The 26,566-nt window shown below is 62.6% G+C and overlaps 4 protein-coding genes across 4 annotated transcripts; 3 read left to right on the top strand and 1 right to left on the bottom strand.

Moving 5' to 3' along the window:
• Nucleotides 1-187: 187 nt before the first annotated feature.
• Nucleotides 188-2,199, bottom strand: CHLRE_03g157326v5 (uncharacterized protein). Its single transcript, XM_043060622.1, has 2 exons — nt 1,917-2,199; nt 188-1,662 (listed from the first exon to the last, which is right to left on the bottom strand). Exons 1-2 carry the CDS (start codon nt 2,029-2,031, stop codon nt 1,475-1,477), a joined length of 303 nt encoding a protein of 100 aa, XP_042925751.1. The 5' UTR covers nt 2,032-2,199; the 3' UTR covers nt 188-1,474.
• A 290-nt stretch (nt 2,200-2,489) lies between these two features.
• Nucleotides 2,490-4,501, top strand: CHLRE_03g157300v5 (uncharacterized protein). Its single transcript, XM_001697395.2, has 2 exons — nt 2,490-3,514; nt 3,745-4,501. The coding sequence occupies exons 1-2, from the start codon at nt 2,770-2,772 to the stop codon at nt 3,789-3,791; spliced, it is 792 nt and encodes a 263-aa protein (XP_001697447.2). The 5' UTR covers nt 2,490-2,769; the 3' UTR covers nt 3,792-4,501.
• Nucleotides 4,502-4,589: 88 nt separating this feature from the next.
• On the top strand, nt 4,590-15,475 carry CHLRE_03g157250v5 (uncharacterized protein). Its single transcript, XM_043060621.1, has 18 exons — nt 4,590-4,976; nt 5,040-5,164; nt 5,389-5,500; nt 5,624-5,680; nt 5,834-5,932; nt 6,147-6,581; nt 6,791-7,299; nt 7,507-7,777; nt 7,902-9,576; nt 9,703-10,396; nt 10,613-10,724; nt 10,924-11,187; nt 11,620-12,346; nt 12,541-12,692; nt 12,923-12,956; nt 13,084-13,132; nt 13,389-13,446; nt 13,699-15,475. The coding sequence occupies exons 1-18, from the start codon at nt 4,785-4,787 to the stop codon at nt 13,897-13,899; spliced, it is 5,766 nt and encodes a 1,921-aa protein (XP_042925750.1). The 5' UTR covers nt 4,590-4,784; the 3' UTR covers nt 13,900-15,475.
• Nucleotides 15,476-16,049: 574 nt separating this feature from the next.
• CHLRE_03g157200v5 (uncharacterized protein) lies at nt 16,050-25,948 on the top strand. Its single transcript, XM_043060620.1, has 16 exons — nt 16,050-16,484; nt 16,566-16,702; nt 16,926-17,049; nt 17,190-17,355; nt 17,504-17,676; nt 17,819-18,329; nt 18,498-19,054; nt 19,199-20,134; nt 20,477-21,098; nt 21,280-21,607; nt 21,884-21,995; nt 22,178-22,546; nt 22,733-23,192; nt 23,478-23,602; nt 23,746-23,827; nt 24,031-25,948. The coding sequence occupies exons 1-16, from the start codon at nt 16,287-16,289 to the stop codon at nt 24,258-24,260; spliced, it is 5,130 nt and encodes a 1,709-aa protein (XP_042925749.1). The 5' UTR covers nt 16,050-16,286; the 3' UTR covers nt 24,261-25,948.
• Nucleotides 25,949-26,566: the final 618 nt, after the last annotated feature.

Raw genomic sequence — 26,566 nt, 5'->3', positions numbered from 1 at the left:
ATGCTCACATGCACGCCGCCGCTGCTGGGCACAGGGTCGCCGCCGCCGCCGCGAGGGCGCCATGCCCTGCGCCGCCGCCGCCGCAGCCAGGTCCTGTGATGCCGCCGCCGCCGCCGCCGCCACCAGCATCACCGCCACCACGGCGCAGGGCCGCAGGCCGCGCTCTACCAGCATCGCCATCATGCAATACAAGATCCACATGGGACGTCAGCCCTGATGAATCTGCCAAATCTGAATCCAAAACTTGTCTTTTCAGGCGCCCTCATCAATTACCGTGCTTTCCCCACATATCTGGCACGAACTGTCCCCTCCCACCCATCTGCGACAACTGTCCCGAATGTCCACCGTGTACCCCTGTACGCGCACAGACCCCCCATTGACGTTCCCTAAACCCGCTGAATCTGAGACAAGCTGACCCACACAGTCCCGCAGTGTTGGCACACTTCAACGTCGCGGGCACACCAACTAACAAGCACAACCACTACTTGGCTACTTGCAGACAGCGCTGCCCAACACCGGCAGGCGCCGTCCAAACTTTCTGCGCACACCTGCACCACATTAATTATGCAATTGAGTGCTTGTGCCTAACAAGGGCTCCTGCCGAATCCTTACGAAGGACAGGCTTACGTCGTGGGATGACCTGACTGGTGAAGTAATCGTCCACGTACACCACCAGGTGCGCGTAGTTGTCCATCAGCAGTCGCAGCAGTGCCCGCTTCGGGCCCCTACTGCTGCCTGACCTGCTGACGCAGCCTCCGTAGCCAGTGCCGGCATTGCCCTAGCCAACAATCACCTCCTCCTTGGGCCTTCCGCTAGCCAGTTGCCGTGCCGTGTGCTCGAGGACCCGTGCACATATACATGACAACCGTAAGTAAGGCGTAAGTACCGGTGCGAGCAGTTCATGCACGGAAGCAGACGGATGGAAGCAGACGGAATCAGTTGTTGTTGTTGGTTACAAGGTGGTGTGCACGAGCATGCGTGCTATCCTGTCCCCGTAAGTACCAGGGTCCCGGGCCGGTGGGCCCTTATAACGCCGGGAAACTTACTTTGCACAACGAAGTTAGGCGTGTTCGACTGTACTACTCAATGCCAACTACGTCAACTGCTAGCCCGTCAGCCTAGCTAGGTGATTAGGTGCCTTGGCACCGAATGCCCGCCCCTCCCTTCCATCGGGGCTTCAGCCCTGCTGCTCGAAACCCTTCGAAAGCTCCGAGTTGCTCCGTGCGCAGTGCACACCCTACGGACGTCAGGTAAGGCGCCACCACCACACCTGTGCTGCGGACCAGGCGTGCGGCCCTGACCAATGCGCTGCGTTCCTGGGGCGTCACCGTCACCATGACGTTACACACCTCCCGCCCTGCCGATTGCCACGCACGGACATAGCGTCCGCTCACCGACGTCCCACTCGTGCTAGCAACCGCCTCTAGGTTCCCGGACGCCCGGATGCGCTCTAGCAGCTCGCCGCTGACAGACTTCAGCAGGATCTTGCTCTCGTCCACGGCGGCCGCATCCCCCACGCGGGCAAGGGAGCGTTTGACGGCTTCCAGCGCAGCCCGTTGCTCCTCCACCTGGACCCGCAGCACTGCGAGGTCGTGGGGCCGCCGCTCCGCCGCGGGGTGCGGCGGTCTGTGCCTCGTCGGCCGAGGCGTGTGGCACCGGTGCCTGCCATGGGACGCCGCTTGTTAGATCTCAGAATCAGAATCACGGCTCGCGTTTTGGCTGCGTATCCCCGGGGGGGGGGGGGTAGTTTCGACTGGGAAAGGCACCATGTTCTAAAACGTCAGAGCTTGACAAGAGGATTGCAAGTCTACCGGTGTTGTGTGTGTGGGGGGTCGGTCGTCGGTCCAGACGGGGGTGCGGGACTCGGGGGCTTGGAGCCTGGAGGTTTAGTTTTGTATCCCCCCCCCCTGGCGTACCGTATGTGCACAGCCAACCGCCATCACCACTGGACCCACTGGCGCTGATGCCGCAGGAGGTGCCACAGCCCCAGCCCGCACGCTGGCACTGCCATCGCTGCACCGCCACCCCCATAGGCCATAGAGGTATTGGATTCGCAGGGTGTGCTTGGTTGCTGACGCAACTCGCGCGCTGGGGATCCCGGCCTGCCACCGCTGGAGCGCATGTTATTCCTGCAGGCGCGCCTGCTGCCAGAGCTGGCGCCCTGCCTGGCCAGTGCGTATGCAGTAGCAGGCTGAATGCAGCCAGGTAGCTGACGCAGGCCATTGCGTGGTTGACGCAGAGCCCAAAGCGCCCAGCCACCCACCCACATCGCTTCGTCCGATCGCAACCCTTGCCATCGTGTCCAGCAGCTTTTTCCCGCCAGCCTTTCATAGGCCTTTGGCATCCACCAAGGTGCTGCAACTACCATCCTGCGTCCGCCGGCCTCAGGGGCAAAAGGGTGGGGGGGCGACGAGAAGGGGGGCACGGGCGTGTGGTTTGGGGCGCATGATGCTCATTGCCAAGGCGCCTTGCGCAGGGTCTTAGCTTGATATCTTGAGTTACCTTGTACAATTGCTGGTACTCGTAGCACGTTGAAGTCGTCTCTCTCCACCGAAACCGTGTAGCACTTGCCCAGCCTTCCTTGCCTGCGCTCAGTTTGAACGACCCGCTTAGCCCAGAACATGCCTTAAACTTCTTCATGCATTTTAGGATAGCCAAATGAGTCAACTGGCGAGCCTGGCGCCTCAGGTGCAAACTCGCGCTGAGGGCCTGACCGGCATAACGCCAGCCGGTGACACGCTTCGCGTTCGTGAAGTATGGGCAGACAATATGGAGGTGGAGTTTGCGCTGCTGCGGGACATCGTGGAGGACTACCCCTACATCGCCATGGACACGGAGTTCCCGGGCGTGGTTGCTAAGCCAATTGGCACGTTTAAGAGCAGCAGGGAGTACCTGTACAAGGCATTGAAGATGAACGTGGACATGCTGAAGCTCATACAGCTGGGACTGACCCTTACCGACGCCAAGGGTACCCTGCCGCGAGCAGCCAACGGCGAGCTTTGCGTGTGGCAGTTTAACTTCAAGGGCTTCAAGCTCTCGGACGACGTCTACGCGCAGGACAGTATTGAGCTGCTCAAGCAGTCGGGGATCGACTTCGCGCTGCATGAAGCGCGTGGCATTGACGTGCACCGCTTTGGCGAGCTGCTCATGACCTCGGGCATCGTCCTGAACGACGACGTGCGCTGGATCACGTTCCACAGCAACTACGACTTCGGGTACCTGCTCAAAATCCTCACCTGCCAGCCCCTGCCCGGCACGGAGCAGGAGTTCTTCGAGCTCCTCAACATCTATTTCCCCAACATCTTCGACATTAAGTACCTCATGCGTTACTGTGACAACCTGCACGGCGGGCTGAACAAGCTGGCGGAGATGCTCGACGTGCAACGCATCGGCCCCCAGCACCAGGCCGGCTCGGACAGCCTCTTGACATCGGCCACGTTCATCAAACTGGCTAACAAGTACTTCCACGGCATTGACGGCGCTTCCAAACACATGGGCGTGCTGTTTGGCCTGGGTAAGTGCAAAGGGCACAGGCGACGGGCAGGGTGTGGGCGTGAGCACGGCACGGAGTGTCGCAGGGCCATAAGGCATCAAGCCAGCCTAGGTTTTTGCTGTCAGGGAATTGCCTGTGCCGCCTGCGATGCCATAGCTCGGAACAGCAAGCAGCATGTACCATTCGATGTCGCACTGCCCGTGGTTGTGACTCAACGCCCGCCGCTGCTGCATTACCCACACGTTGCACAGGCGTGGACGGTGCACCCGAGTCGAAGGGCCAGGACAACGGCTCGTGAGGGAGCGATCAGGATGGACCGCCACTGAGGGTGCGGATTGGCAGCAGTGTTGGTTATGCCACCGGCCATGCATCATATGGCCGCGGGCATGGACAAGACGTCTGAACCTAAGTGGCCGCACGCGCAGGCCGTGCTAGCGGAGTGTGCAGGGCCCATGTATGCAATACTACACTATTTTCATGATGCCAAGTCGCTAAGTGGGTGATACTGGGCATATACGGCATTGTTTGTGTGCGGATGTGCGCGTGTGTGACACATGGCGGAGCAGGAACATGTACGTGTGTTACAAGTCTTGTTTTTGCCGCCAGCAACCAGTTTGCGCCTGCAAGGCTGGACACGATGGACCACCAAGGATTGTTTGCTAAGGTTTCTGGGTGCCGTGGACGGGATGGAAGGAGACATTTGATTCACGTGGTTTTGGTGTCACGACAGTGCCGGCATCTCAGTCGATTTTGCTTCAGGTTTGTTGAAGGCAAGCGGGAACGGATTGGAACTCCAAGGAGGGGCGAGGCATGATGTCTGCTCATAGCGTTTGGGATTGAGGTGGCACACCATTTACCTGCCCAGGCGGGAGCGTTGCGGCAGGGCGCGGCGGTCATATGGGACGTGGCGGGAGAGACCAGGGCGAACTTTGCTGCCACACTCTTTCCGACCCGTCAGCGACACATCCCAACGCGCACCGGCTTCGAATGATGTAAGGATAATCCCATGGATTGCCTCCAAATGCCGCAGCAGGGCTGGTCGCGTGACTCAATGCCATCAAGTTCGACCAGTCATTGCCGCGGTCATTGGTTTGCACTGGTGTCAGGGGCCCGTTACCCGCACTGCTTCCGACTTTCTATGATAGTCAGAGTCATATTATTTCATTTTCTTGACACAGAGCTATGTTATAGGCGACGGCACAGTCGAAATTCGAGGCTAGAATGACGACGTACTTTCCCCTGAGAGTGCCTTTGCACAGGTTAAGCGTGCCTAGTTTAATGTTTTACTAGGATGGGCCTCCTAGGCTGCCTGGGCTGCCTGCGGGGCGCCGGGAAAGGCACTGCCGAGTCTCCTGTCCGAGAAGCTTGGCGCCCCGCCAACCCGCCAGAAACTGCATCTAAATCGACATCAGATCTAGAATGCATTAAGCAGGCGCTGGAGAAGCCGGAGCCGAAGGTCCCTGCCCAGAATTTGGTCGAGCAGGTGCGAGGGCAGCCCGGTAGACTGTATGCGCAGTCATAAAATAACCTGGGATATTGCCCACAGATTCCAGCGTATGACACCCGGGCGCTTCGCGGGGACCTAGCTTTGCTAACTTCGCCAGGCTGGGCAGAGCGGCTGGGGCGAGGTGCACTGCGGCTACGGGCGCACGCCGCCGCGGCGCTCGTCAGGCGAGTGCCGCCTGCGACGCGCAAAGAAGCTTGAGTATGGCAACTGCAAGGACGTTCATGGGCAGGGAGAATGCGAGGAGGGGGAAAATGCGCGGAGGGGGAAGCGCCGGGGCTAACAGCGGCGTGGCGTGGACAAAACGCCCGTCTGCACGGCGCAACAGGCAGTTGCTGGATGACACTTTCGTGGGCAGATACTCACAAACTGGAACTTGCCATACCCACAGCGTCTTCGGTCTTACCCGAGGCTCGGATGGGCAGTTTCTGCTGGTTAGCCTTGCCAGCGCGGGTGCCGCCGCTCAAGCCCTGCCTATCGGCGAGCTTCTTCCTTTCTGCCAGGTACCCCGCACGTGTCTCAAACTGTGTTCTCGTTGTGTAGGGCGTGCTCGCATCTGCCGCTTATGACATGCGGCCGATGCCTGTAGGATAATTCTGGCGCTGTTGCTATTACTTGCCCCGCAGACGTTGAACCCCGCGGACGCGACTGGTAGCAAGCCTATTGCGCTGCCCCCCTGGGAGGTGTGTGGGAGTTTTAGCAAGGATAGTTTGCAGCCTGGAATGGTGGTACAAGCGTGGGCGCGCTTTTGCGTTTTAAGGGGATGGGTTACAGCTGGCTTGGGATTCCCGGCGGCCTGACAGCTTCGCTTGCTCCTGCCGTGGATACGGTTGTAGGTGGCGCCTGTGCTTAGCGCTGCCAAGGTGCAGAACGATGGCCTCTCCGACCGTATTGCGGCGAGTGAGGCATGGCAGCGTGTGCTTCAGGCCTTACAGGTGAGCAGACTGGGGTCCCAGAATGGAGGTGCGGCAGTACCGTATTTATGTACGTTCTGGCGCGTCGGCGTGTCGCCCATGGCAAACCAATGTACCGGATGCACAACACCTGCGCTCTAGCCGCTGGCCCTTTGGAGTATAACGGCAGTGACCGAGTGCGAATGTACAAAGCCGTCCTAACAACGCCTGACCTGAACTCGTGCATTGCTTGCAGTCGTTTTGTCCGCCAGGGAGCCTCACGAAGACTGCGGCCACGGCTGCCTGCCTGGACGCGCCGGCGGCGGACACGCGGTGGCATGCGGTGCTGGTGCCTATGCAGCTGGGCTATCGTGTGGTTGGGGCGGTGCTGCTCCTCCTGCCTTCTTCCTCATCAGCCGCGTCACAAGCCGCAGCAGCGGCCGGCTTCGCGGCTTCCGTCGGCGCAGCTGACAGCCAGGGCACGGACGGTACGGCTGTGAGTGCTGCGGCCGCAGGCTTGTTAATCGGTGCTGCGCCGGGGCCTGAGGCGGGCACCGGTCAGGACGTGGTTGCGGGCGAGAACACCGGAGCACTGCTGCAGCCGTTGCTCCGAACACCAGGGGCGCTGGAGGCGATTGCGGCGTGTGTGGCCGAGTGCTGCCTGGGCCCAGTGCTGCCACAGGTTGAGCAGGTGAGCGTCGGGGCGGCGCTGCAGGCCGCCTATTGTCGCGCTGTTGCGCAGGCTACGCAGCCCGAAGGACTTAGCCACGCTCATGCCCAGACATAGAAAACTGCCCCTGACCGCCTTCTTGATCTGACACGAGAGCTCTCAGACGCCCGGTCACAGAGGCCTTATGAACCACCCTGCCTGACCACACCCGTCACTCCTGCCCCGGACAGGCCTGCACCTACACCGAACTGGTCAGCAGCTCGCCCAGCCTACAGGAGTTGTCTTCCGCGCTGACCGGCGCCGTTTCGACTTCCCTGTCGTACGACCTGCACGTGGACGTGACGGTACGACTGGCACTGCTGCCGCACAAGGACGCCAGCCACGGCGTTTTGTTTGAGGAGGCGGCCGCCACGCGGCGCGGCGGCGCGTTGGCTGGGCACCAGGCCGCCCACAACGTCGCCAGTGGCGGCGGCGCCGCCGCCATCCGTGTGCTGCCGCACGGCGGCGCCGCCACCGTGCCCAACAACCAGCCGATGCGATCCGTATCCGGCGTGCCGTACGTCTCCGCCGCCACTCAGCCCGCTTGCGTCGGCACGGGTGCGGGAGGGGGCGGCGGAGGGGGCTCGATGGCCGCGGCGGCGAACGGGGCCCCCATGCCTTACCTCAGCGTCGGGGGACAGACGGCTATGGGCGGCAGAGGAGTTGGGGTCGCTGGCAGCCTTGTGGGCGCAGGCTCACGGTAAGATGTGCTTTGATTTAGGCCGTGGCCAACATACTTGGTCAAAGGTTGAGGGTTTCGTGGGGAACGACGCTCGTGGGGTGCTTAGATACTATAGTAGTACGGTGTACGGTTTCCTTATATGATCGTCAGTACGCGGTTCACTTGCCTTGGCGAAGCTGCTGAAACCTGACTTGCTTTCCAACTACGGCGCGTGCCTTCCTGCAGGGCGGCACAGCATGGCGCGAATGCGGGCGCGGTGCACGCGAGCACCGACGACCTCCTAGCACTGCCAGCTGTCGCGCCATGGGGCGCGTCGGGAACGGACGTCCGCACAGGCACGTACGGCACAGCCGGCGGGGGCACAGCCTTTGCGGCTGGCACGGGTCCCACGGCCGGCGGCACCGGTAGCACGGGCGGGACGGGCGGCACGGGCGGCACGGGCAGCGGGTCATGGTGGAGCGTGCGGCGGCGTGTGGGCAACCGGCCGCAGATCAAGGTGAGCTGGTGGGGCTGTGGGTGGGTGTTGAAGCGTGCCATGGGAAAGCGTTCACTAATTTCAGTGATTTGCCAACGCCGCGTTGTCGTGTGTGACTGATCCCGTACACTGGCGTGGACTGCAGGCGTCTACCTTCCCACTGGCGTCCACACTAGCAGCGGCGCTGTTGGCCACAACGGCGCAGCCCCCTACTGCCGCCACTCCTGTGTGCGCCGCCGGCCTTGCCACGGCGTTCGCCAGCAGCGCCGGCGGGGGCTCGGGCGCAGTGGGCGCCGCGGCGGCTGCGGCGCTTTCCGGCAGCCTTGCCTGCGCCTCCCTGGCGTCAACCGCTATAACCGCCTCCACCGCCACCACCACTACCCATGCCAACGGTACCGGCACTACCACCCTGACCAACCTGACCTCTACCAATGGCGACAGCGCCGCGGGCGCCACTGCGACCGCCACCGCCAGCAGCCCTCGCGGCCCGCACCCTGCCTCGGCGCTCACCTCGCCAGGGGTAGCAGCATCCAGCACGGCCATCGCCACTACGCCCACCTACGCCAGCGCCGCTGCGCGACGGCGACGCAGCATCCCCGGCGGCGTCGCCACGCGCGGATTCATCAGCACAACCACCAACGCCTCCACTGGTGCCAGCGCCGGTGGCTCTGGGCTGCGGCTCGCGGGAGCGCTCATCTCCAACGTTGCCTCCTACCTGCAGGACCCAGAGCACCCTACGGATGACGCGTTCCTGATTTTCCGAAGCGGCGGCCGCGGCACCAGCACCGCAGCAAGCGGCGGCTTCGCTAGCGGCGGCGCCATGGGCCCGGGACCGTCCACGCTCATTGCGGTAGCGGGCTGGTATGTGTCCTCCACCGTCGCAAGGACACCCACGGCAGCTGCTGCACGTCACCAGGCGTGCATGTCGGGGCCAGCACACGCGTCTGCCAGCGCGTCCAACCTGACGACAACCGCCGCCACTGCGACGGTGGCGGCGGCGGCGGCGGCAGCAGCAGCAGCGGCAGCGGCGCGGCGGCATCGCCCTGCATCACCGTCGCCGCTGCCGCTCGCGCAGGCGCAAGCTGTGTCGCCCCATCAGATGATGGCGAGCCTGGGCATGGACGTGACCTCACCTGCATCCTGCGGCTACGCCACCAGCGGCGCACACCACACCGGCGCGCACGGTGATGCCGCCTCGCCCGGCGGCGCCAATACGCACGGCTCGCTGCTGCACGGCGGCGGCGGCGATGCCCCGCCGCCCGCTGTCTTCGCCGGCGCCGCCGGCGCCGCCTGCTCGCCGCCCGCTTTTGTTGTGTACCTCACCAGCGCCATCCCGCTGTCCGCCGCGCTGCTGGCGGCCGCGCGCGACCGGGCCATGTGCCTGCTGGAGGTGCTGCTGCCGGCGGCCACGCGCTCGCTGCTGGGCCCCGTACTGGACGAGTGGGCGTACCTGTGCATGCAGACCGGACTGGGCGGCGCCGGCGGCAGCATGGCACCCTTTGCGCCCGCCTCAGGCTGCCACTACGCCACGCTGCCTCTGGGCGCGCTGAACATCAACAGCGGGCAGCACGGAGGGCTCGGAGCGCAGGGCGGCGGCTCGGGGCTGCTTGCGGATGACGCGACCGCCGTGGGCGGCGGTGCCAGCAGCACGAGCTTGTGCACGGGTGGCGCTGGCGGCAGCGTGGGGCTAGGAACGGGAGGAGGCGGAGTCGGAGGGACTGGGGGCACAGGCAGCAGCAGCCCGCACGTGCGGGTGCTAGTGCGTGGTGGTGGCGGCTCGCGCAGCCGCCCGCAGCATAACGGCTCCGACTCTGTAATTGGTGAGTAGGGCTGTTAGGTTGCTCTGTTATCAGGGCTAGAGTGCCGCTGTGTGATGCGCTTGAGAAGGCGTGCTTGCTTGAAAAGCGGTGCCGTGTACCGTGAATACCCTTGACATGATCATGCAGGTGGGAGAAGCTTGCACACCCTTGGCGGACCGCCCGAGCCAAGCCTGGCGGGTGGACGGCATTTGCACTCTCACGGCGGCGCAGGTGGCTCCAGCATCGCGTCCGGCTCTGTGACGCTTGCATACGACGGTTTACACCGACCGTCACCGACGGCTGCCGCGGCCCCAAGTCCCGGCAGCACCGGCGCCAGCACCGGCAGCAGCGTCACGCTACGCGTGCCGGGCATCCGGGGCAACGTGACCATCAATGCCAATGGTGCCGGCGTCCTGCCCTCGTCTGACAGCCATGGCACCAGTGGCGGCGGCGGCATCCGTGGAGGCGCCGCACGCGCTTCAGGGCTGAGCGATGGCACGCGGGTGCCGCTCCAGGGCCAGCACAACGGCGACGCCGCGGTCCAGTCTGCCTCCACGTGCGACGACGGCACGACTGCAGGCACCGGCGCCACGACGCGCGACGGCAGTGGCGCCGTTGCGCATGCCGGCGGCAACGGCGACGCGCCCAGCAGCGGCGCGGCCGTCGCGGTGGGCTCCGTGATGGCGGCCGGCGGCGGCGGCGGCGGCGGCTTCCTGTCCACGGTCCTGTCTGACGGCCGCGACACGGCCAAGGAGGCGCGGCAGGCGCAGCTGGATATTATGGTGTCGGCCTTTCACTCGGCTCTGGCCAAGGCGCGATACGAAGCCAACCTTATGGCAGGGTGCGTGCTTGGCGGCGGACGAGGGCGTTTGGGCTGTGTGAGCTGTGTGGGCTGTGGGGTCTTGGAGGGGATGTGGCTTGTGGGGCCGGCAGCGTGGGGCTGTGTGGCGTCGGGCTCCAAATGCGGACCGTCTTCCCTGGCTGCCGCATGCGCTTGCGCTTTGCCACCGCTCACGTGCGCTTAGCGCCACCTGACCAACCGTGGACGCCCTCGCAGGGCGCACGCGGAAGATGACATCCGCGCGCTCCGGCTGCTCAAGACCATCGGCACTGGCGGCTGCAGTGTGGTGGTGCTAGGGCGGCTGCACGCCATGCCCGTCGCCGTCAAGGTATGGGACTATGGGATGATGGGATGAAGCTGTCAGGCAGGGCATTGAATAAGCTAGCATAGGACACGCGAGCCTGTGAGAAGGCCGTGCCTAGTGCCTACTGCCGCCCTCGCCAGCGGACTGTGGGCCAAGCGGAGCAATGGCATCTGAGCGCTGCAATCGCTCCATGTCTAAACCTGCGCCTGTCCCCCCCGTGCAGGTCATCCTGCCGGCCACGGATGACGAGGAAGATGCGCTTCAGACCACCAGCGGCGGCAATGGCAGCCCCATGGGCGGCTGCGTTGCCGAGGCCGAGCCGTACACATTACAGTCGGCGATGCTGCCACAGCCACACTCACCGCTGGTGCCGGGGCTGCTACCGCGCCCCTCCACCGCCGCGCGCCGGACACGGCTGCGGCTGATGATGCGTGGAGCGCGAGAGCTCGCAGTGATGGGTTCTATCAGCCACCCTAATATAGTACAGGTGAGCAGGTGTGCGCGCGGCAGGCTGCGGCTGATGCAAGCGTGACAGCTGCCCGTTCAGCTACCACTTGTTGTGCACACCCCAAAAGCGTTTATTAATTGTGGTGTTACGTCGCGAAACCAGTGCGAACCTGTTACCTAACGCGGCCGAACTGCGGCCGAACTGGGGGTTTCGATGAGCCGGATTTCTGCTGAACTTGAAGTTCAGCGCAAATAAATGCACGCCTAAGTTGCTCGTATAATCTGCCTGTGTTCACTCGGCATAATGAGCATACGCCACCTGCCTTACTCCGCGCCAAGATCCGCACACCGAAACCGAACCGGTCTTCCGGCGTGCTCGGATGGAGCCGTTCCTCGTCTTGTTTGTTCCATGACTCAGCCTAGCTCATCGCTTAAAACTCCCCACAATCCCTGCGCCTTGATCGCCGCGCAGGTGTACTCGTACTGCACGCGCGTCACGGTGCACCAGTCGCCCACCGGCCTGCCGCAGCTGGAGGTGGTTCCCGAGGGCGAGCCCCTCACCAGCCCGCTGTGCACCGCCCTCATCATGGAGTACTGCGACATGGGCTCACTGGCAGACGCCATCGACTGCGGGGCCTTTGCGCGCGCCGCCCGCAACGCCGCCAGCGCGCTGCATGACGCAGTGAAGGCGCGCGGCGCTCAGTCCGCCGCCACCGGCCGCGCCGACCGGGGCCAGCTGTCGCCGCCGGTCAGCGGAGCAGACACTGGAGCCGCAGCTTTTGGCGGTGCCCAGCCCGCAGGTGGCCAAATTGCGTCGACAATGAATGGGGGCCCTGCGGGCGCTGGCGTCCCGGACACGCCCGGCGCACGTGCTGCCGAGCCCGCGGCAGCAACTGGGCATTTGCAGCAGCAACAGCAACTACAGGCACAGGGTCCTGCGCCGGCCGGCAACGGCAGCACCGCAAGTGGCGGCGGCTCGCGCGCGCGCTTTACCGTGGGCATAGTGTCACCGGCTATCGCGGCCACCGCGGGCACGCCTGCGATGCGCGCGGTGTACCTAACGCTGCTGGAGGTGGCGCTGGCGCTGCGGCACCTGCACTCCATGAACCTGGTGCACTGCGACGTCAAGCCCGCCAATGTGCTGCTGCGCTCCTCCGCCACCGACCCCCGCGGCTTCACCGCCAAGCTCACGGACTTCGGTGGGTGGTGCGTGCACGGGAGAGTGGGGGCAGGGCGACCCGCTACTGCGTGACACGGCAGCTGAGTTTGCTTGCGGGCCGACTCAGAGGATAATGTCCTTGGTGCAAATGTTCCCGAAGGAAAAATGGTCTTACGTGCCTGTGTGTGCTTCCAACACGAAATTACATGCGCACACTACTACTGATGACTGCAGGGTTCGTGAACTTTTTGGAGGCGGACGGTGCGTACCGCCACATGCATGATGCGGGCGAGCAGGACGTGCCATCTGGCGGCGCTGTCTCGGCCGACAATGCGCAAGCGCTTGGCAGCCGCGCTACCCTGCGCTTCAATGAGCCTGTGGGCACGGTGAGGCAACAGCAGTGAGGCGAATCCTGCAGCTCATGTGCCTGAGAGCCCAGCAGGCAGACCCCGCTGTCTTGGGGACCTGCGGGGCGGCTTTAAAGAATGCTGACTGCTGATGAGCATGGAATTGTCATGATGCGGGGCTTCAGCAGAGTATTCGCATGACAGTTGCTGCTAGGCGCCCCTTGCCATCAAAGTGTTCGTGATTTTGGCTTGTGCTTCCACCCCGCCAGGTGACTCACATGAGCCCAGAGCTGTTCATCAAGGGTGAGTTCTTCTTGCCCGGACGAATCGCTGCTTCCGTCTGCTGTGGGTGTCCAGCCCTTGGATCCATCAACGAACATTGTATTGTGCTGGTCTCAAGTGTTCGGTTTTGGTACTGCGATTGGCGCAGGGAGCGTGGTGGACAGCAGCATCGACGTCTACGCATTTGGCATCCTCATGTGAGAGCGCGTGACGATGCTTACGCGGGCTGCAGAGCCCGGCTATGGGTTGTGAGCATCTGTTGTGCCACTGCCACCATACCGGGTACAGCTACCGTGTGTGGCTGCTGCGTGGCATGCCGTTGATGTGCAATCCGCGGCACCTCTGGCAATAGCGCGTCGTGCATCCTCCCCGACGACATGAGCGCTGCATTTGCGTGCTGCCGTACGGTTCGCTTTTTTTGCTGCACACTAACTGCTGTTCGTCACTCGCCAGGTGGGAGCTCGCCACGGGCCGCGCACCATACCCTGAGTACGCCGACACACACTTCGCGGTGAGCCACTTGGCACATGTTGTTGTGTTTCAGCCTCCAAGGTGCTGGTGGGCATGGTGGAGTGCAAACAGCACAGACTCCGGCTTGCCGGCCAGCTGGCATGCCCGGGGATGCAGGCGCCACACCGTAGCACGGGGCCACCGCATGACAGTATTTGGCGTTGAGATGTGGCCGCGTGTATGCCCATGCATCCGTCTGCCGAGAGACATTTCAACCCTTTCCTGGGCCCAACACCCACATGCTGCCTTACAGGATGTGCCGTACAAGGTGGTGAAGGAGGGCCTGCGCCCGCGCTTCCCATCGGACACACCGCTGCACTTCAAGCTTGTGGCGCAAGAGTGCTGGTCGGCACAGCCAGGCCGCCGCCCCACTGCCGCCGCCCTTGTGAACCGCCTGCAGCGGCTGCTAGACCTCAGCTGCGGGCTGGCACAGCCGGGCCCCAACGGCGTGTAGATGACGCGTGTAGCTCGGGGTGGTTTAGCAACGGTATGTGAAGCTTGTAGCAGGAGGGCAAATGGCGCCCATTGCCACAAGGTGAAGATCACTTTCCTAGCAAAGTATTAGGCAATGGATGGGACGAAAAACTATTTGATCTACGATGGTGCACAATAAAGGCCGCATCGAAAGGCATGCCGCGGGTGGACACCAAAGTGCTGTGCCGCAAGCGTGTGAAGAAATGTAGTTACACAGAGTCGTGAGTGTGTGACATGGTGTGGGGGGCGGGAAATGTGGCGTCGGTGTAGTGAAGCAATGACTTCGGTATGTTGCATGTGCGCTGCCTGAAGCTGTTGGCGTGTGGCGTGTCGACGTCACGCAGCGCGTTCGGTCCAAGAAGGGCATCTTAAGCAGGTACTTCCGTGCGTCAGAAGCGCAGTATAGTGAGTTGTGGCTTGAGCACTGCGCACGATGTGTGCGAGATGGGGGCGCGTACGTAGGGCACCCTGCGTGTGGAGCTGCAAGGGTCATACCGGTTTGCTTTGATGCGGCAGGCTGTAAGCATCAACCAGTAATTGCAATGTGCCGGCTGGGTGCTTGGAGAAATCTTTGGCTCATGGCGCTGTTACATTTGCCCCACAGCACCTGGCATGTGCTCAAGTGCTGTGCAGATCGGGGTTCAGGTGACGATAGAGATGCGAGTGTTTGCATGCCCCACGAACACTTGGCGCACGTGAGGTTTCATACCAGGACGTCTAATGTCAGGGGCACGCCTGCATTTAGCTTGAGGGTCCGTGGCAAGGTAAGCAATCCCAGTAAAGCCTCGGTAAAGCCAGGGCCAATACATCCACAGCGGCTTTTGCCTGGCGGAGGCTGGTGGCGAGGTGAAGTCCGCTGCGAAGTGTGGACCAAGCTAGGTCATGCGCAGGCCGAGGGGGGTGGGGGGTGGGTGGAACAAACTTTTTTGACCCATGCCACAAAAGCTCCCGGACCTCCTGGCCGACCGACCGACTCCCTGCCGTATGACCCCCAAAACCCCCTCAGAACCCCTTAGTTTTTTGTATGGTTGGTGCCAATCGACTGCTCTCGATGAGCTCGATCGCTATGTAACATGATCCGCCTTGGGAACACATTTTGACTGACCAACACCTGGACATGTGGACATGCGCACCTGTATATTATGCTGTCAAGTCACATCTTGATAGACTGGCCTACCATGCAGCGGCGTATTCCAATGTTACTTGGTAATACAAAATGTGCTGACACGTTCACCCATGCAAAACCTGGCCGGCACCGGCCTGTCCCTGGCCAGCTCCCCAGCCCGACATGCCGTTCCCCAAACCGGGTTATACCTATGCACGCATCGTTGCGCTGCGCCCATTGCGCCGCGCGCTGCAGGACAGGAGCGCTAGGAACAAAACTTGGCACGAACCTGTGCAAAACCTCGTGGGACCGCGACCGACCGACCGCCAACTTTGAAGGGCCATAAATAACTTCGCACCCAGAAACCCATTTTCAATTTACCAAGCGGATGCATGATTTTCTCGTTGAGCTCTATCTATTTGAAACATGGGGTCTGTTTCGGAAGATTCTAACCCCCCCCCCCCTGCGCCTGCCCCTGCGCAGGCCTGCTTCAGAGTTATGACCGTGACCAGCACTTTTAACGAGTAACGGGGGCGCGGCGTGTGCCACGGCGGGATGGGAGGTTGTAGTTCGCCCTTGCTGATGATCGACCCGACATCGGGAAATCCAGCTTCCGATGCATGGGTACGCGCATGCACCCACCCTCCCCAACGGCGGTGGCGTGGCCAAACCTAAAGTTTTAAAACCGCGCCATTAAGGACACGTCCAAGGTCATTTTTGGGTAAGTAGACTGGTAAGTTGCTAGCCGTTCCAATGTTTCAATCCCTGTTCCAATGGGCACATGCCGCTCTCAATCGCACATGACCGAGCACAAGCCCGCGTTGCGGCTTCACTTTTAAGGAGACCACCTATAGTCTTGTCAGTTTGCTGAATGAATACACCTGGTGTTAGGTTACAGCAAGGTGTTATGGGGAATGGGGTCGCCGCTGAGCTTTCGTTGTCGCAGCCATGTGTCGGCTCGGCCCTTTTGCCTGCCAGAAGCTCGACATTTGACAAGCTACACATTATACAGATATAGTCTAAAGCTACAATTGCACTAGTGTGCACTATTTCACCATGCCGTTACGTAGAGGACCTGCATTCTCTGTGGCTTGCAGTGTTGTCGTAACCGTGGCATAGATCCATTACAGAGCAATATTTATGCATATGACATAGCTCAGATAGGTTATTGGCAGGCCAGGCTGAACGAGTGCCTGGAACGAGTGCTTGGAAGGGGCCCCTGCGTGCCCACTCGGCCACACTGAGCATAAGTACCGACTGCAATGGCTTGCTGCTTCAGGCCTTGGAAAGGGCCCCGAGACGAGGCGGACGCCACGTCCCACCAAGAAATAGTTAGTGCGCCGCACAAGCCTCCTACGAGCAGTTTTGCATCGCCACCTCCTCGGGACGATGGATTTGCAAGCAAAGCACCACAGGCATCAGTCGCGTCGCTTGGGGCCGCAAGCAACCACTACGACCAGGTCCGTTTTCGCGAGTATGCACCCAGTCGCTGCATTGTTTATCGTCATTAACTTATCTTGAGCTTATATTTTCTACCACAGGCGCCCTTGGCGTGGACTTACGCCTGGCAGGACCTCCGAGTTGCACTATTAAGCACAACCGGCACACCTCTAGAAAAGATCGCTGCGTGCGCTACGGCCATATCTTCGGCGCTGCACGATGAGGCATCAATTGTCAGGTAGGCGCGGCTGACGGAAATAACCGGGTGTGCGTGGGGTTCGCGGCTGCGTAGACTTTGGCCATAGCAGGTTGGGGAGGGAATTCTTGCAAAGCAAATGCACATGATATAGCGTTGCGGCAACGTCGCTGGTAAGCAGTCGGTCAGCCACACGGTCCGCCGCCACAGTACAACCAACCCCTACACGTGCACCCGTTTCTTCCTGCGTAACGACGATGCGCAGCGTCCTCGGGGTGGCGCCTGGCGGCTGCAAGTGCGTGGTCCTTGGCAGCGACGGCCGCACGGCGCCAGCTCTTCCCCTGGGCCTGCTGCTGCCCCAGTTGCTCGGCGGCGGGCCCGTCATAGAGGTAGGCAGCCGTGACCAGCTGGCCGTGTGTGATTGCACTTCTCCGCCAGTCCGCCCGTACTGCTTGGCCTGTACCCTTGGCAGATGCAGGGGGGCTCGATCGCCCACCACCCTCCAAACCCGCACGCGCGCTGATTGCAGCTGGAACTGCCCGAGGTGGCCCCGGTCGCGGACGGCGCCGCCTCGGGGGCGCAGCAGGGGCTGCCGACCGAGTGGCGCCGGGCGCTGGTGGACTTGCAGCTGATGCTCGCCTGTGACAGCGAGCGCAGGAAGAACCTGCGGGTGCTGCTGCTGCCGCTTATCTTCGGTGAGGGCGAGAGGGCAACCCGGGTTACGGTGGATCAGCAGCCGTCACAAGACTGGGGATTTCGCAGGAAAGTGCTTTGGGGCTCTTGATGCAAAGCACTGCAGGCCTGCAGCTTGACAAGTGTTATGGGGCTGTGCGTATTACACAGGCTCCCGGCGAGCCGGCTGGCTACTGCTGGCGCTGCCCCGCACCTGGTCGCCGCCGTACCCCGCCGCGGACGCTGGCGCTGCTGGCGCCACCGCGGTGGACGCAGCCCTGTGGTCGTTGGCATCTTGCGTGGCGGAGTGCTGCCTGGGGCCCGTGATGGCACGAGTAGACCAGGTCCGTACCGTAAGACATGCTTGTGCCCGGCTGCCTGCATCGGGTGTGGGTAATACCGTAACCGCAAGGCTGGGGTGCACGTGCCATGACACTTGGCATGGAGTTATGCTTTGAAAAGAGGCAATGCTGCGCGTTCTTGCAGATGTGCGATGCAGTGGAGGCGGCGTCCTCGGCCGATAGCCTGCAGGAGCTCGTGTCCAGCGTGGTAACTGCCGTGTCAGCCACCCTGACGTACGAGCTCCACGTGGACCTGGGCGTACGGCTGGCGCTGCTGCCGTGCAAGGAGTCGCCCACAGGCGTGCTCTTTTACTCCACAGCGCCGGCGGCGGCTGGCTGCGCGGGGGAGGCGGCCAGCGGCGCCGTGCCGCAAAGCCCAATGGGAAAGCTAGGTGGCCGTGCGCCGCCCACAGCCTCTGTTTCCATGACCAACCTGGCCATGCGGCAGCAACTCGTGCCGCCGGGCCACCAGCCCTCGCTCCACTCCCACTTCGATCCCGGACCCATGGTGGTGGCGGAGAGCGCCGCCGCGGCAGCGGCGCTGCTTCCCGCCACGAGCATGCCCACGGACTTTGTGCGCACGTCGGCCCCCGGGACTAGCGGAGCGCCAGCCCTGGCGGCGCCGGCCGGCGCCGGTGACGTCATCCCTTCCAAAGGTACGCGCGCAAATAGAAGGCGCAAGGATGGCTGCAACCTTGCCGCCGCAACCTGCCGGGCCGAAGGCCGACCCCGTTCTCGCTCCGGCTTTGATGGACCGTAGAGCTAGCGCTTTAAATCCAAGAACCCAGTACATCTACCTTGAAGCATATTCATCTGTGCGCCAGGTCACGCTCAAGTCGGCAGCGGCATCACAGGCGACGCGGCGTATCCGGACATGTCGCAGTCGGCGCTGCTGGCGCAGTCGCAGCTCCCGCATGGCCGGTCGCAGCAGCAAGACGGGCCCAGCCGCATCCTGCAGATTTCTCGCTCAGATCGCCGGCACGCCGCCACGGCCAGTGGTATGGCCACGCACTCTCCCCACGGCACCGGCGCCGCGCAGTCGGTCGTACTGCCCACTGACGTTGAGCATGCAGTAGCGCTCCTGGGGACCACCGGCGCCGGCGCCCGCATGACAGCGTCGGGCGTTGCTGCAGTGACTCCGCGAGGCAGCGTCGCGCACGCGACCATGCCTGCAGCCTTCATGACTCCTGGGCACGCGCTCGGCGCAGCAGCCGCCGGCGCCGTGATCACGTCTGCCACGGCACCGTCAGCGGCGCGGCTACAGGCCTCCTGTGGCATCGCTGTGGGCCGCAACAGCCGGATGCTGTATAGGCGCGCCATCACGAGTGGCTTCGCCCTTTCGCCAGGTGGTGGCGTGGTGGCAACGCAGCCCTTGTGGAAGGTGATCGGACCGGATCGGGTGCATTTCCGCGATTCCTGGGCCAGCCAAAGACCGGGTGCTGGAATCAGGAGGTGCGGGAAGGTTCAATCTATTTGCCGCCTCTCCATGCCTTGTCAGCTGATTCCTTGCCTTGCACTGCTGCAGGCCGGTCCCTTCAACACGAACTCTACGCTCCTGGCCTCGCTCCTAGATGGCGCCCATGGCAGCCGCCGCGGCCGCCCTCCCGGCGGCGGCACCGGCGGCAGCGCCGTGGGCAGCGCCATCAGCCCCGCCACCACCGGCACGGGCATGCTTGGTCACACGCACTCTGTGCTCAACGTGCTAAGCCAGCCAATGGCTAATGTCAACAGTAGCAGTGGCTTCGTGGCGACAGCCCTGGCAGCTGCGTTTGGGCTGTCGCCACCGGCCGGCGCCGCCTCGGAGCATGACAAGTCGGGCGGCATCGGCCCCGTGCGCCGCGGCGGGGGGATGGGCTCTATGGACGCCGCAGCGGGCTTCGTGACGCCGACGAGCGCGGCTGTTGCAGCCGCGGCTGCGGCGGCGCAGGTGGACATCCGCAGCGGTGGCAGCGGGAACGGTGCTGTCGCCAGCCATGTGCGGCTGCAGGCATCGGTTGTGCCCGACGTGCCTAGCTACCTGCAGAACACTAGTCGCCCCACCGCTGACGTGTTCAATGTGGTGCGGCGCACCGGCATTGCCGGCGGCCTGGCGTCGCTCATTGCCATTGTCGCCGCGTCGACGCCCAGCATCTCGGCCGCAGCCATGATGGGGCCTGATGCAGCGAAGGGCGCGCAAGCCGCCAGCGGTGCCGGCATGGCTGGGACTCCGCGGCGCAGCATCCGCCGCAACGCGTCCGCAAGCAATGTACTGTACGCGGCATCTGCCAGCATTCCCGCCAGCGTAGGCCCGGTGGATGCGTCGCAACAGGCGACGGTGGGAGCACAGCCGCGCGGGTCAAAGCTGCTGGGGCAGACGGCCAGTGCGTCGGGACCGGCGCTGTGTGTGTACATTTACAGTCACCTGCCGCTGCCGGCGTCGCTGCTCCACGTGGCCAAGGACCGCGCGATGTCGCTCCTGCGGGTGAGCGGGGCACAGCAGCGGCGCAGGATTGCCGGTTACGGCCGGTTACGGCGGGTTAAGGCCGACCTAACACTACCGTAGTGTGTGTGCATGGTGAATGGTGATGAACTGACGTAAACCTTTTTAGGAGGAAGGACAGGGCACTGTTTAACACTAGAAACACTAATGCTACGAACAAATATTTCGTGCCTGCCCCACACGTGGAGTGGCCGACACGTCGTAACCTCGTTGTGCACCGAAATCTCGAGGAGTGGCGTACGATCGGTGGAGGCCACACCCCGCCTGACTCCACATCAAACCGTATATCTCGTAACCTGCATGTTTCCCTTTTATTGCACACAGGTGCTGGCCCCGGAAGTGCTGCGCGCCCTCACGGCCGGCGGGCTGCTGGGAGACGAGTGGGCTTTCCTTGCTTCGCGCGCACAGACGGTGCTGGGCAACCCAGGACAGGCGAGCGGCCCTGCAGTGGGCACGCCCACAGCGCCGCCGCGTGATAGCAGCACTAGCATCCCGCCGCCACCGCTGGCGCCCTCGCCGCCGCCAACCATGCCACCAGGCCTAGCTGGCGCCAACTACACGTGCCCGGCAATGCCCTTCGTAGCAGCGTGTGACAGCAGTGTGGGCGGCGCGCGCGCGCCGCCTGTGTCGGCCAGCTCACCGCGGGCCCGTCTGGCGCCGGCCGGCTTTCCGGTCTTCTCACACGTCAACGGCGGCGCACCCGGTGTCCGCAGCAGCAGCCCGGGCTCAGCGACTATTGCGCGTACGCGCCTGCGCACTGGCACCGGGCCCAACCACGACCCCAGACAGCAGCAGCAGTACACGTCCCCGTTTGTCACCGGCAGCATGCTTGCGGCAACCGCTGTGGTACCGCACGACCCGCTGGATTGCCCGGACGCACCAGCAGCCACGTCCGCGACCGCCGGCACACCGGACTCGGCTTTGGCTGCAGCCTGCAGCGCCGCGGGTGCGTATAACTGCGATCGCGTGCATTGCTGCACTGGTGTGGGCGGTTAATATGTTGGGTCGCCAGAGCTGCTAGACAATCCACACTTCTGACCGTCACAACTTCAATGCCCAGGCCCCCCGCCCCCTGCCCCCCACTTCTTCTTAATGGATCATCAATGTAACCCCCCTCGTTCTCACAGGCAACAACACGCTCATTGAGCTTTTGGACATGTGTGGGGATGGCAGCGTCCCTGGCGTCAGCCTAGGGGGCCTCCGCACGCAGCAGGGCTCGGTCCACTCAATCGCTCACGGCGCTGCCTCTCGATCCATTACCGGCAACGGCTTTGTTAGCGGGCTGGGGTACGGCGGCACTGGCGGAGTCCCGGGCCTCAACAGCACCACGCTCCTGACCGACACGATCACGGACCTGGGCGGCGCTGTGACGCGGCAGACGCAGATGGCGACGCTGGTCACGGCTTTCACCACCACGCTTGCGCGCGCTCGCAAGGACAATGAGCAGGAGGGCGGGTGAGCTGATGGAAATGTGTGGAGAACGCGTATGCTACTGTACTTCCGCATTTCAATCAGTACGGAGACCCAGATCCGATATGGGGTATACAAGCCGGCTGCTAGTAGCTGAACGCATGTGGCTGCTGGATGGGGTTCGGGGGCGACCGAGGAGTCCAGCTGGGCGGAGCGCTTGCGGTGACGTGGGCCGACAGGCGGCACATCATCACTACCATATGCATGTATCCTTGCATCATTGCGCTCCTGGCCATGCTGCTGCCTCTTACCACCCCGCAGGATGCATGCGGAAGATGACATCCGCGCTCTAAAGATTGTTCGCGCCATCGGGCAGGGCGGCTGCAGTGTGGTGATGCTAGGGCGGCTGCACGCCATGCCCGTCGCCGTCAAGGTGCGTGCGCCTTGTGAAAGGGCCATCTGCCGAGCAGATGTCTCGTGGTACCCTGCAGTAATCCTAGCTAGCAGGTTGTCGATGTCAACCTGCGCGATCTGATGCCGCCACGCACTCCGCCGCCTGCCCTGCTGCTTAATCATAGTCCAAAGCAACTAACACGGCACGCCGCTTACCTGCAGGTCATTCTCCCGGTGGGTGGCGACGAGGATGAGCAACTCCAGAGCGGCCCGGGCGGCCGCGGAGGTGGCAACCCCACGCTCCAGGCGCTGTGGCCCGCTGACGACCGCGCCGACGGCAACATCAAGGGCGGCGGCGGCGAGCTGCTGCTGCTGCCCAACGGCGAGGACGACGCGCCGGGATACCAAGTCCGCTTCGGCGGCGGCATGGGCGCGGCGGCGGCGGACGAGCAGAGCTTGAGCGAGGACGACCTGTCGAAGCGCAAGCGGCGGCGCACCACCGTGCGGCGGCGCAGCCAGCTGGCAGCCATGATGCGTGGCGCGCGGGAGCTGGCGGTGCTCACGACTGTGAGCCACCCCAACATCGTGCAGGTGAGCAGCGCGCGCGCCTGTGCACGACTGTGAGCGGGCGAGCATGCGGCGCATGCACCCAGCAGGCAGATGAGGTTTCTATGGCGCCATGGAACGTTGCCGAAACATGGTAGCCACGTTGCTACCCGCAATGCCTTTCTGAGCTTACTCTCAAGCGTTTGATTGAAAACCCAACCCGGCATGCAGGTGTACTCATACTGCACGCGCGTCATTGTGAACGACACCGCCGGCGGCGGCCTGCCGCAGCTGGAGGTGGTTCCCGAGGGCGAGCCCCTCACCAGCCCGCTGTGCACCGCCCTCATCATGGAGTACTGCGACATGGGCTCACTGGCAGACGCCATCGACTGCGGGGCCTTTGCCAAGGCGGCGCGGGCGGCTGCCCGTGCAAGCGGCGGCTCCAGCAGTAGTCGCGTGTCAGACCTGCACCAGTCAGCGAGCGGGCTGCTACCGCGGCGCATGGACGTCGCGGCCACCGCGGGCACGCCTGCGATGCGCGCGGTGTACCTCACGCTGCTGGAGGTGGCGCTGGCGCTGCGGCACCTGCACTCCATGAACCTGGTGCACTGCGACGTCAAGCCCGCCAATGTGCTACTGCGCTCCTCCGCCACCGACCCCCGCGGCTTCACCGCCAAGCTCACGGACTTTGGTGGGTGGTGTGTGCACGGGAGGGTGGGCGCCCATCATATGATTCTGAGCCCAAACAAGCCAAGACCTACGGGGGCGGGGGTAGCCGTTCACGTGAAGGACGGAGTGATTAAATCACAAGGGGAGGGGCGGCACGACTGGGGCGGCACCGCTGCGCGGCATTAATGGGCTTCCTCGCTGTTAGTGTTCAGAACATGCATGCGGCTGCGTTGCTCCCTGGCGCTGCTTCTCGATAGGCGTCCCTTACCTGTCGCACCACACACCTATGCCTTGCAACGCTCCACAGGCTTCGTGGATTTAATCCGGCGCCAAGGTGTGGATGGCGGCGGCTGCCAGGTGCTGTGTGCGGATGACGACGAGGAGGAGCACGCGGCGGGAGAGAACAAAACGCCGGCAAAACCCATGGGCACGGTGCGTGCGCGCACGTGATTGCATCAGCGGTGGGCTATTGGCGTGCGCCCGAGTTCCGCCTGTTTCACTCTACTCACCAATTTAGTAGCACTGATTGTGCCGAAGCAGCGTGTTCATGCAACGCGTTGCGACCCGACACGCAGGTCACGCATATGTCGCCGGAGCTGCTAACTGGCGCGCCTGTGGACAGCAGCGATGATGTGTATGCTTTCGGCATTCTAATGTGTAAGTTCCTGGCTACACGGCACGGTTGCCGATAACAGGACACTGTTCTGTTACTCCTGAGCTGCATGGAAGGGTTTGCAGGGTCCAGTCGTGCACGTGCGATTTCGGTTGTTGGCCGCTGCCACCTCCATTCTTACATGTCAGCGCTGCGTGCCTACCCTCGCGCCCACTGCCTGCTACCCCTGTGCTTCTACATCACGCAGGGGAGATCTTTACCGGCAAGGCGCCCTACGCGCAGTACGCCGATAACGACTTTTTGGAGGTGCCTGCCAAGGTGGTGAAGGAGGGCCTGCGACCGCGCTTCCCATCGGACACACCGCTGCACTTCAACACGTTGGCGCAGGAGTGCTGGTCGGCACAGCCAGGCCGCCGCCCCACCGCGCCCGCGCTGGTTACTCGGCTGCAGTCGCTGTTAGACGCCAGCTGTAGTTAAAGGGTCGGCAGCAGGTAATGCGCCTTATGCATGCGGGGCAGCTTCGGACTAGGCAGCGCATTTCTACGTCCATGCCCTTGTCATGTGGGGCTAGTCAGAGCGGCAGACCGGATGCCGTGATTGTGAGGCCGTGAGCGCAAATGCCAGTGCGCTCGCCAGCTTACTGATGACCGCGAAATTCACGGCACTATCCCGGCGCGCTCTCGTGAGGGACATTGCTGCCGAGGACGTTTGGACCTAGGCGAGGCTGAAAACCTTGAGGGAAAAAGACGAGCACCCTAACCTGGGGTATCCCCGTGGGGCATCCCGAGACGCAGACATTGCAGCTATACGGGAAGCTGACAGTTTTTGTACACGTGCAGGTATGATTTGTGTGATTTCTATTGCTTGGCCATATGAACTCGTAATGCCATGGATGCATACCTCCAACTACATCATGGTCGGAACATGAATGACTGAACTGTGCTGTAGTTGCATCCGAAGACAAGCTACAAATGCACCATGAATGTGTGGTAGGCGACGCCAGGGGAGCGTATGTATGTGGTTTTCGTGTGTAGTGGCATCGCTACCTTGCCGAGCCTTGTGAATCCCCGGGACTGTCAGTGGTAGCGCTCATAGGAGCGCACACCAGCTGCCCATGTGTGTGCCTGCTTGTTGGCTGTGTTGTATGGTGTGTGCAGAGGCTCCTTTGTATGTGTTGCTTTGATTGATTGGCGTGTGGTGGCGGCCGGTTGTTGCATGAAAGTGTCATGAGCAGCGCTGGGCCCGGGCTTTGCAATGAAATCTCTTAACCAAGCAACGAAACGCTAATCCGAAGGGTCACCAGGGTGAAACAGATTGAGAGATATGATGTCGGTAGGACCCCGCCCCAATGGCAACTTGCATACCAACATCCGTATGAGCCTCGGATGGTTGGATATGCTGTGAGGAAGCTGTATCACGCGTGTAGTTGTCAGAAGTTGTGTCAGCCAAAAGGAACCCCCGTCGGGCGTGGTGCACGCCAAAGGCGTCATTACAAATTCCGCCTAATAAACATGCATGCCGTGTATGTGGCGGCTACGGTACGGTTGGGGCAAGCGCGAGGATATCATATGCGGTTTGGTACGCGCGCAGTGGCAAGTACGTTTGACGTACAAATTGAGATCCAACATGCATGCGTTTCTTCAACGCTTGGTTGAAGGGCTTCGGGAATCGGGATACCTTGCTTTGCCACGTGTTTCTCGGGGGTCGCCATACGGGCACGCACGTGTTCTTTTGTCACTATCGTGCAATTAATTTGGACGTGGGCGTGTTTGCAATAGTGGTGTGAAGGGGGGCCGCACCTTTGCACGGGGCAGGAGTTCGCAGCTGGCCACTCCGGCTGCATCATTTTTGCTCCTGCATACGCCAGCTTTGGTGGACAGGCCCTATCCATCCATAGATCCACTGTCGGCTGTTTAGTTGATGAAGTGGGGCCCTGCTTGGTGGAAGTGCCAGGTGAAAGTGCCAAAAATGTTATGCCCTGGTAAGCATGGGCAGGGCGTGTCGAGTGTGTGGTTATGCATAGGCCGCTGTGTGCCGGGAGTGCTGCGGCCCATGGCCCTTTGATTGCTGAATGGCGGTGTAGGAATGTTCAAGGAAGAAAGAGCCCGGCGGCTGGGCGTTATGGGCGTATGCAGAGCCAGCATCAAATAAGTCTTGCAATCATAAACGGTTCGCAATGTCTATGCATACATGTCCGCGGCCTTTTCATCTTCGTTAACCGGGGGCCTCGGCCTTCCCCCATCCCACCTTGTCCAGGCGCCGCTCCCCACATGCACGGAGCGGCCACCATCCAGCCTTCGCCCTATGCGTTTCGACCACTTGGGGTCGGTGGCGCGGTGGCAGCATTGCGCGCCCAATAATGTGGCACTGGATCAAGCTCATCCTGCTGCTCGCCAGGGCGTCAGCCTCCTGTTCAACATCAGCACTCAGTCCCGTGTCCACACATCGCCTTTGTGATGCCGCAACAGCGCAACTGGCACTCGGCTCAAATGAAGAATCCGTGCCATTGACGAGTGTTGCGGAACTAATGCGTACGTAGACCAGAGCGGAAGGCGGAGTGGGCTTGCAGGCGGCACGAGAGTAGGCAGTCAGTAGCGCAAGTTGCGAATTCCCATGTTACCTCGTGCCGTACCCAACCGCTGCGCACCGCGCCATATCATACCTGGGGACACGATGCGACCGCAAGGAAGGGGCAAGATAGCCGGCCCTACCGGCTGTGATGCTGTTCCTGATTTCTGGGTGCAACTGTGCCTTGATCGGATGCATGTGCCTAGGCGGCGGCT

Source organism: Chlamydomonas reinhardtii, chromosome 3 (assembly GCF_000002595.2).
Source record: "Chlamydomonas reinhardtii strain CC-503 cw92 mt+ chromosome 3, whole genome shotgun sequence".
Classification (NCBI taxonomy): domain Eukaryota; kingdom Viridiplantae; phylum Chlorophyta; class Chlorophyceae; order Chlamydomonadales; family Chlamydomonadaceae; genus Chlamydomonas; species Chlamydomonas reinhardtii.
Note: the sequence above shows the minus strand (reverse complement) of the source record. Positions and strands in the feature narration are given on the sequence as shown.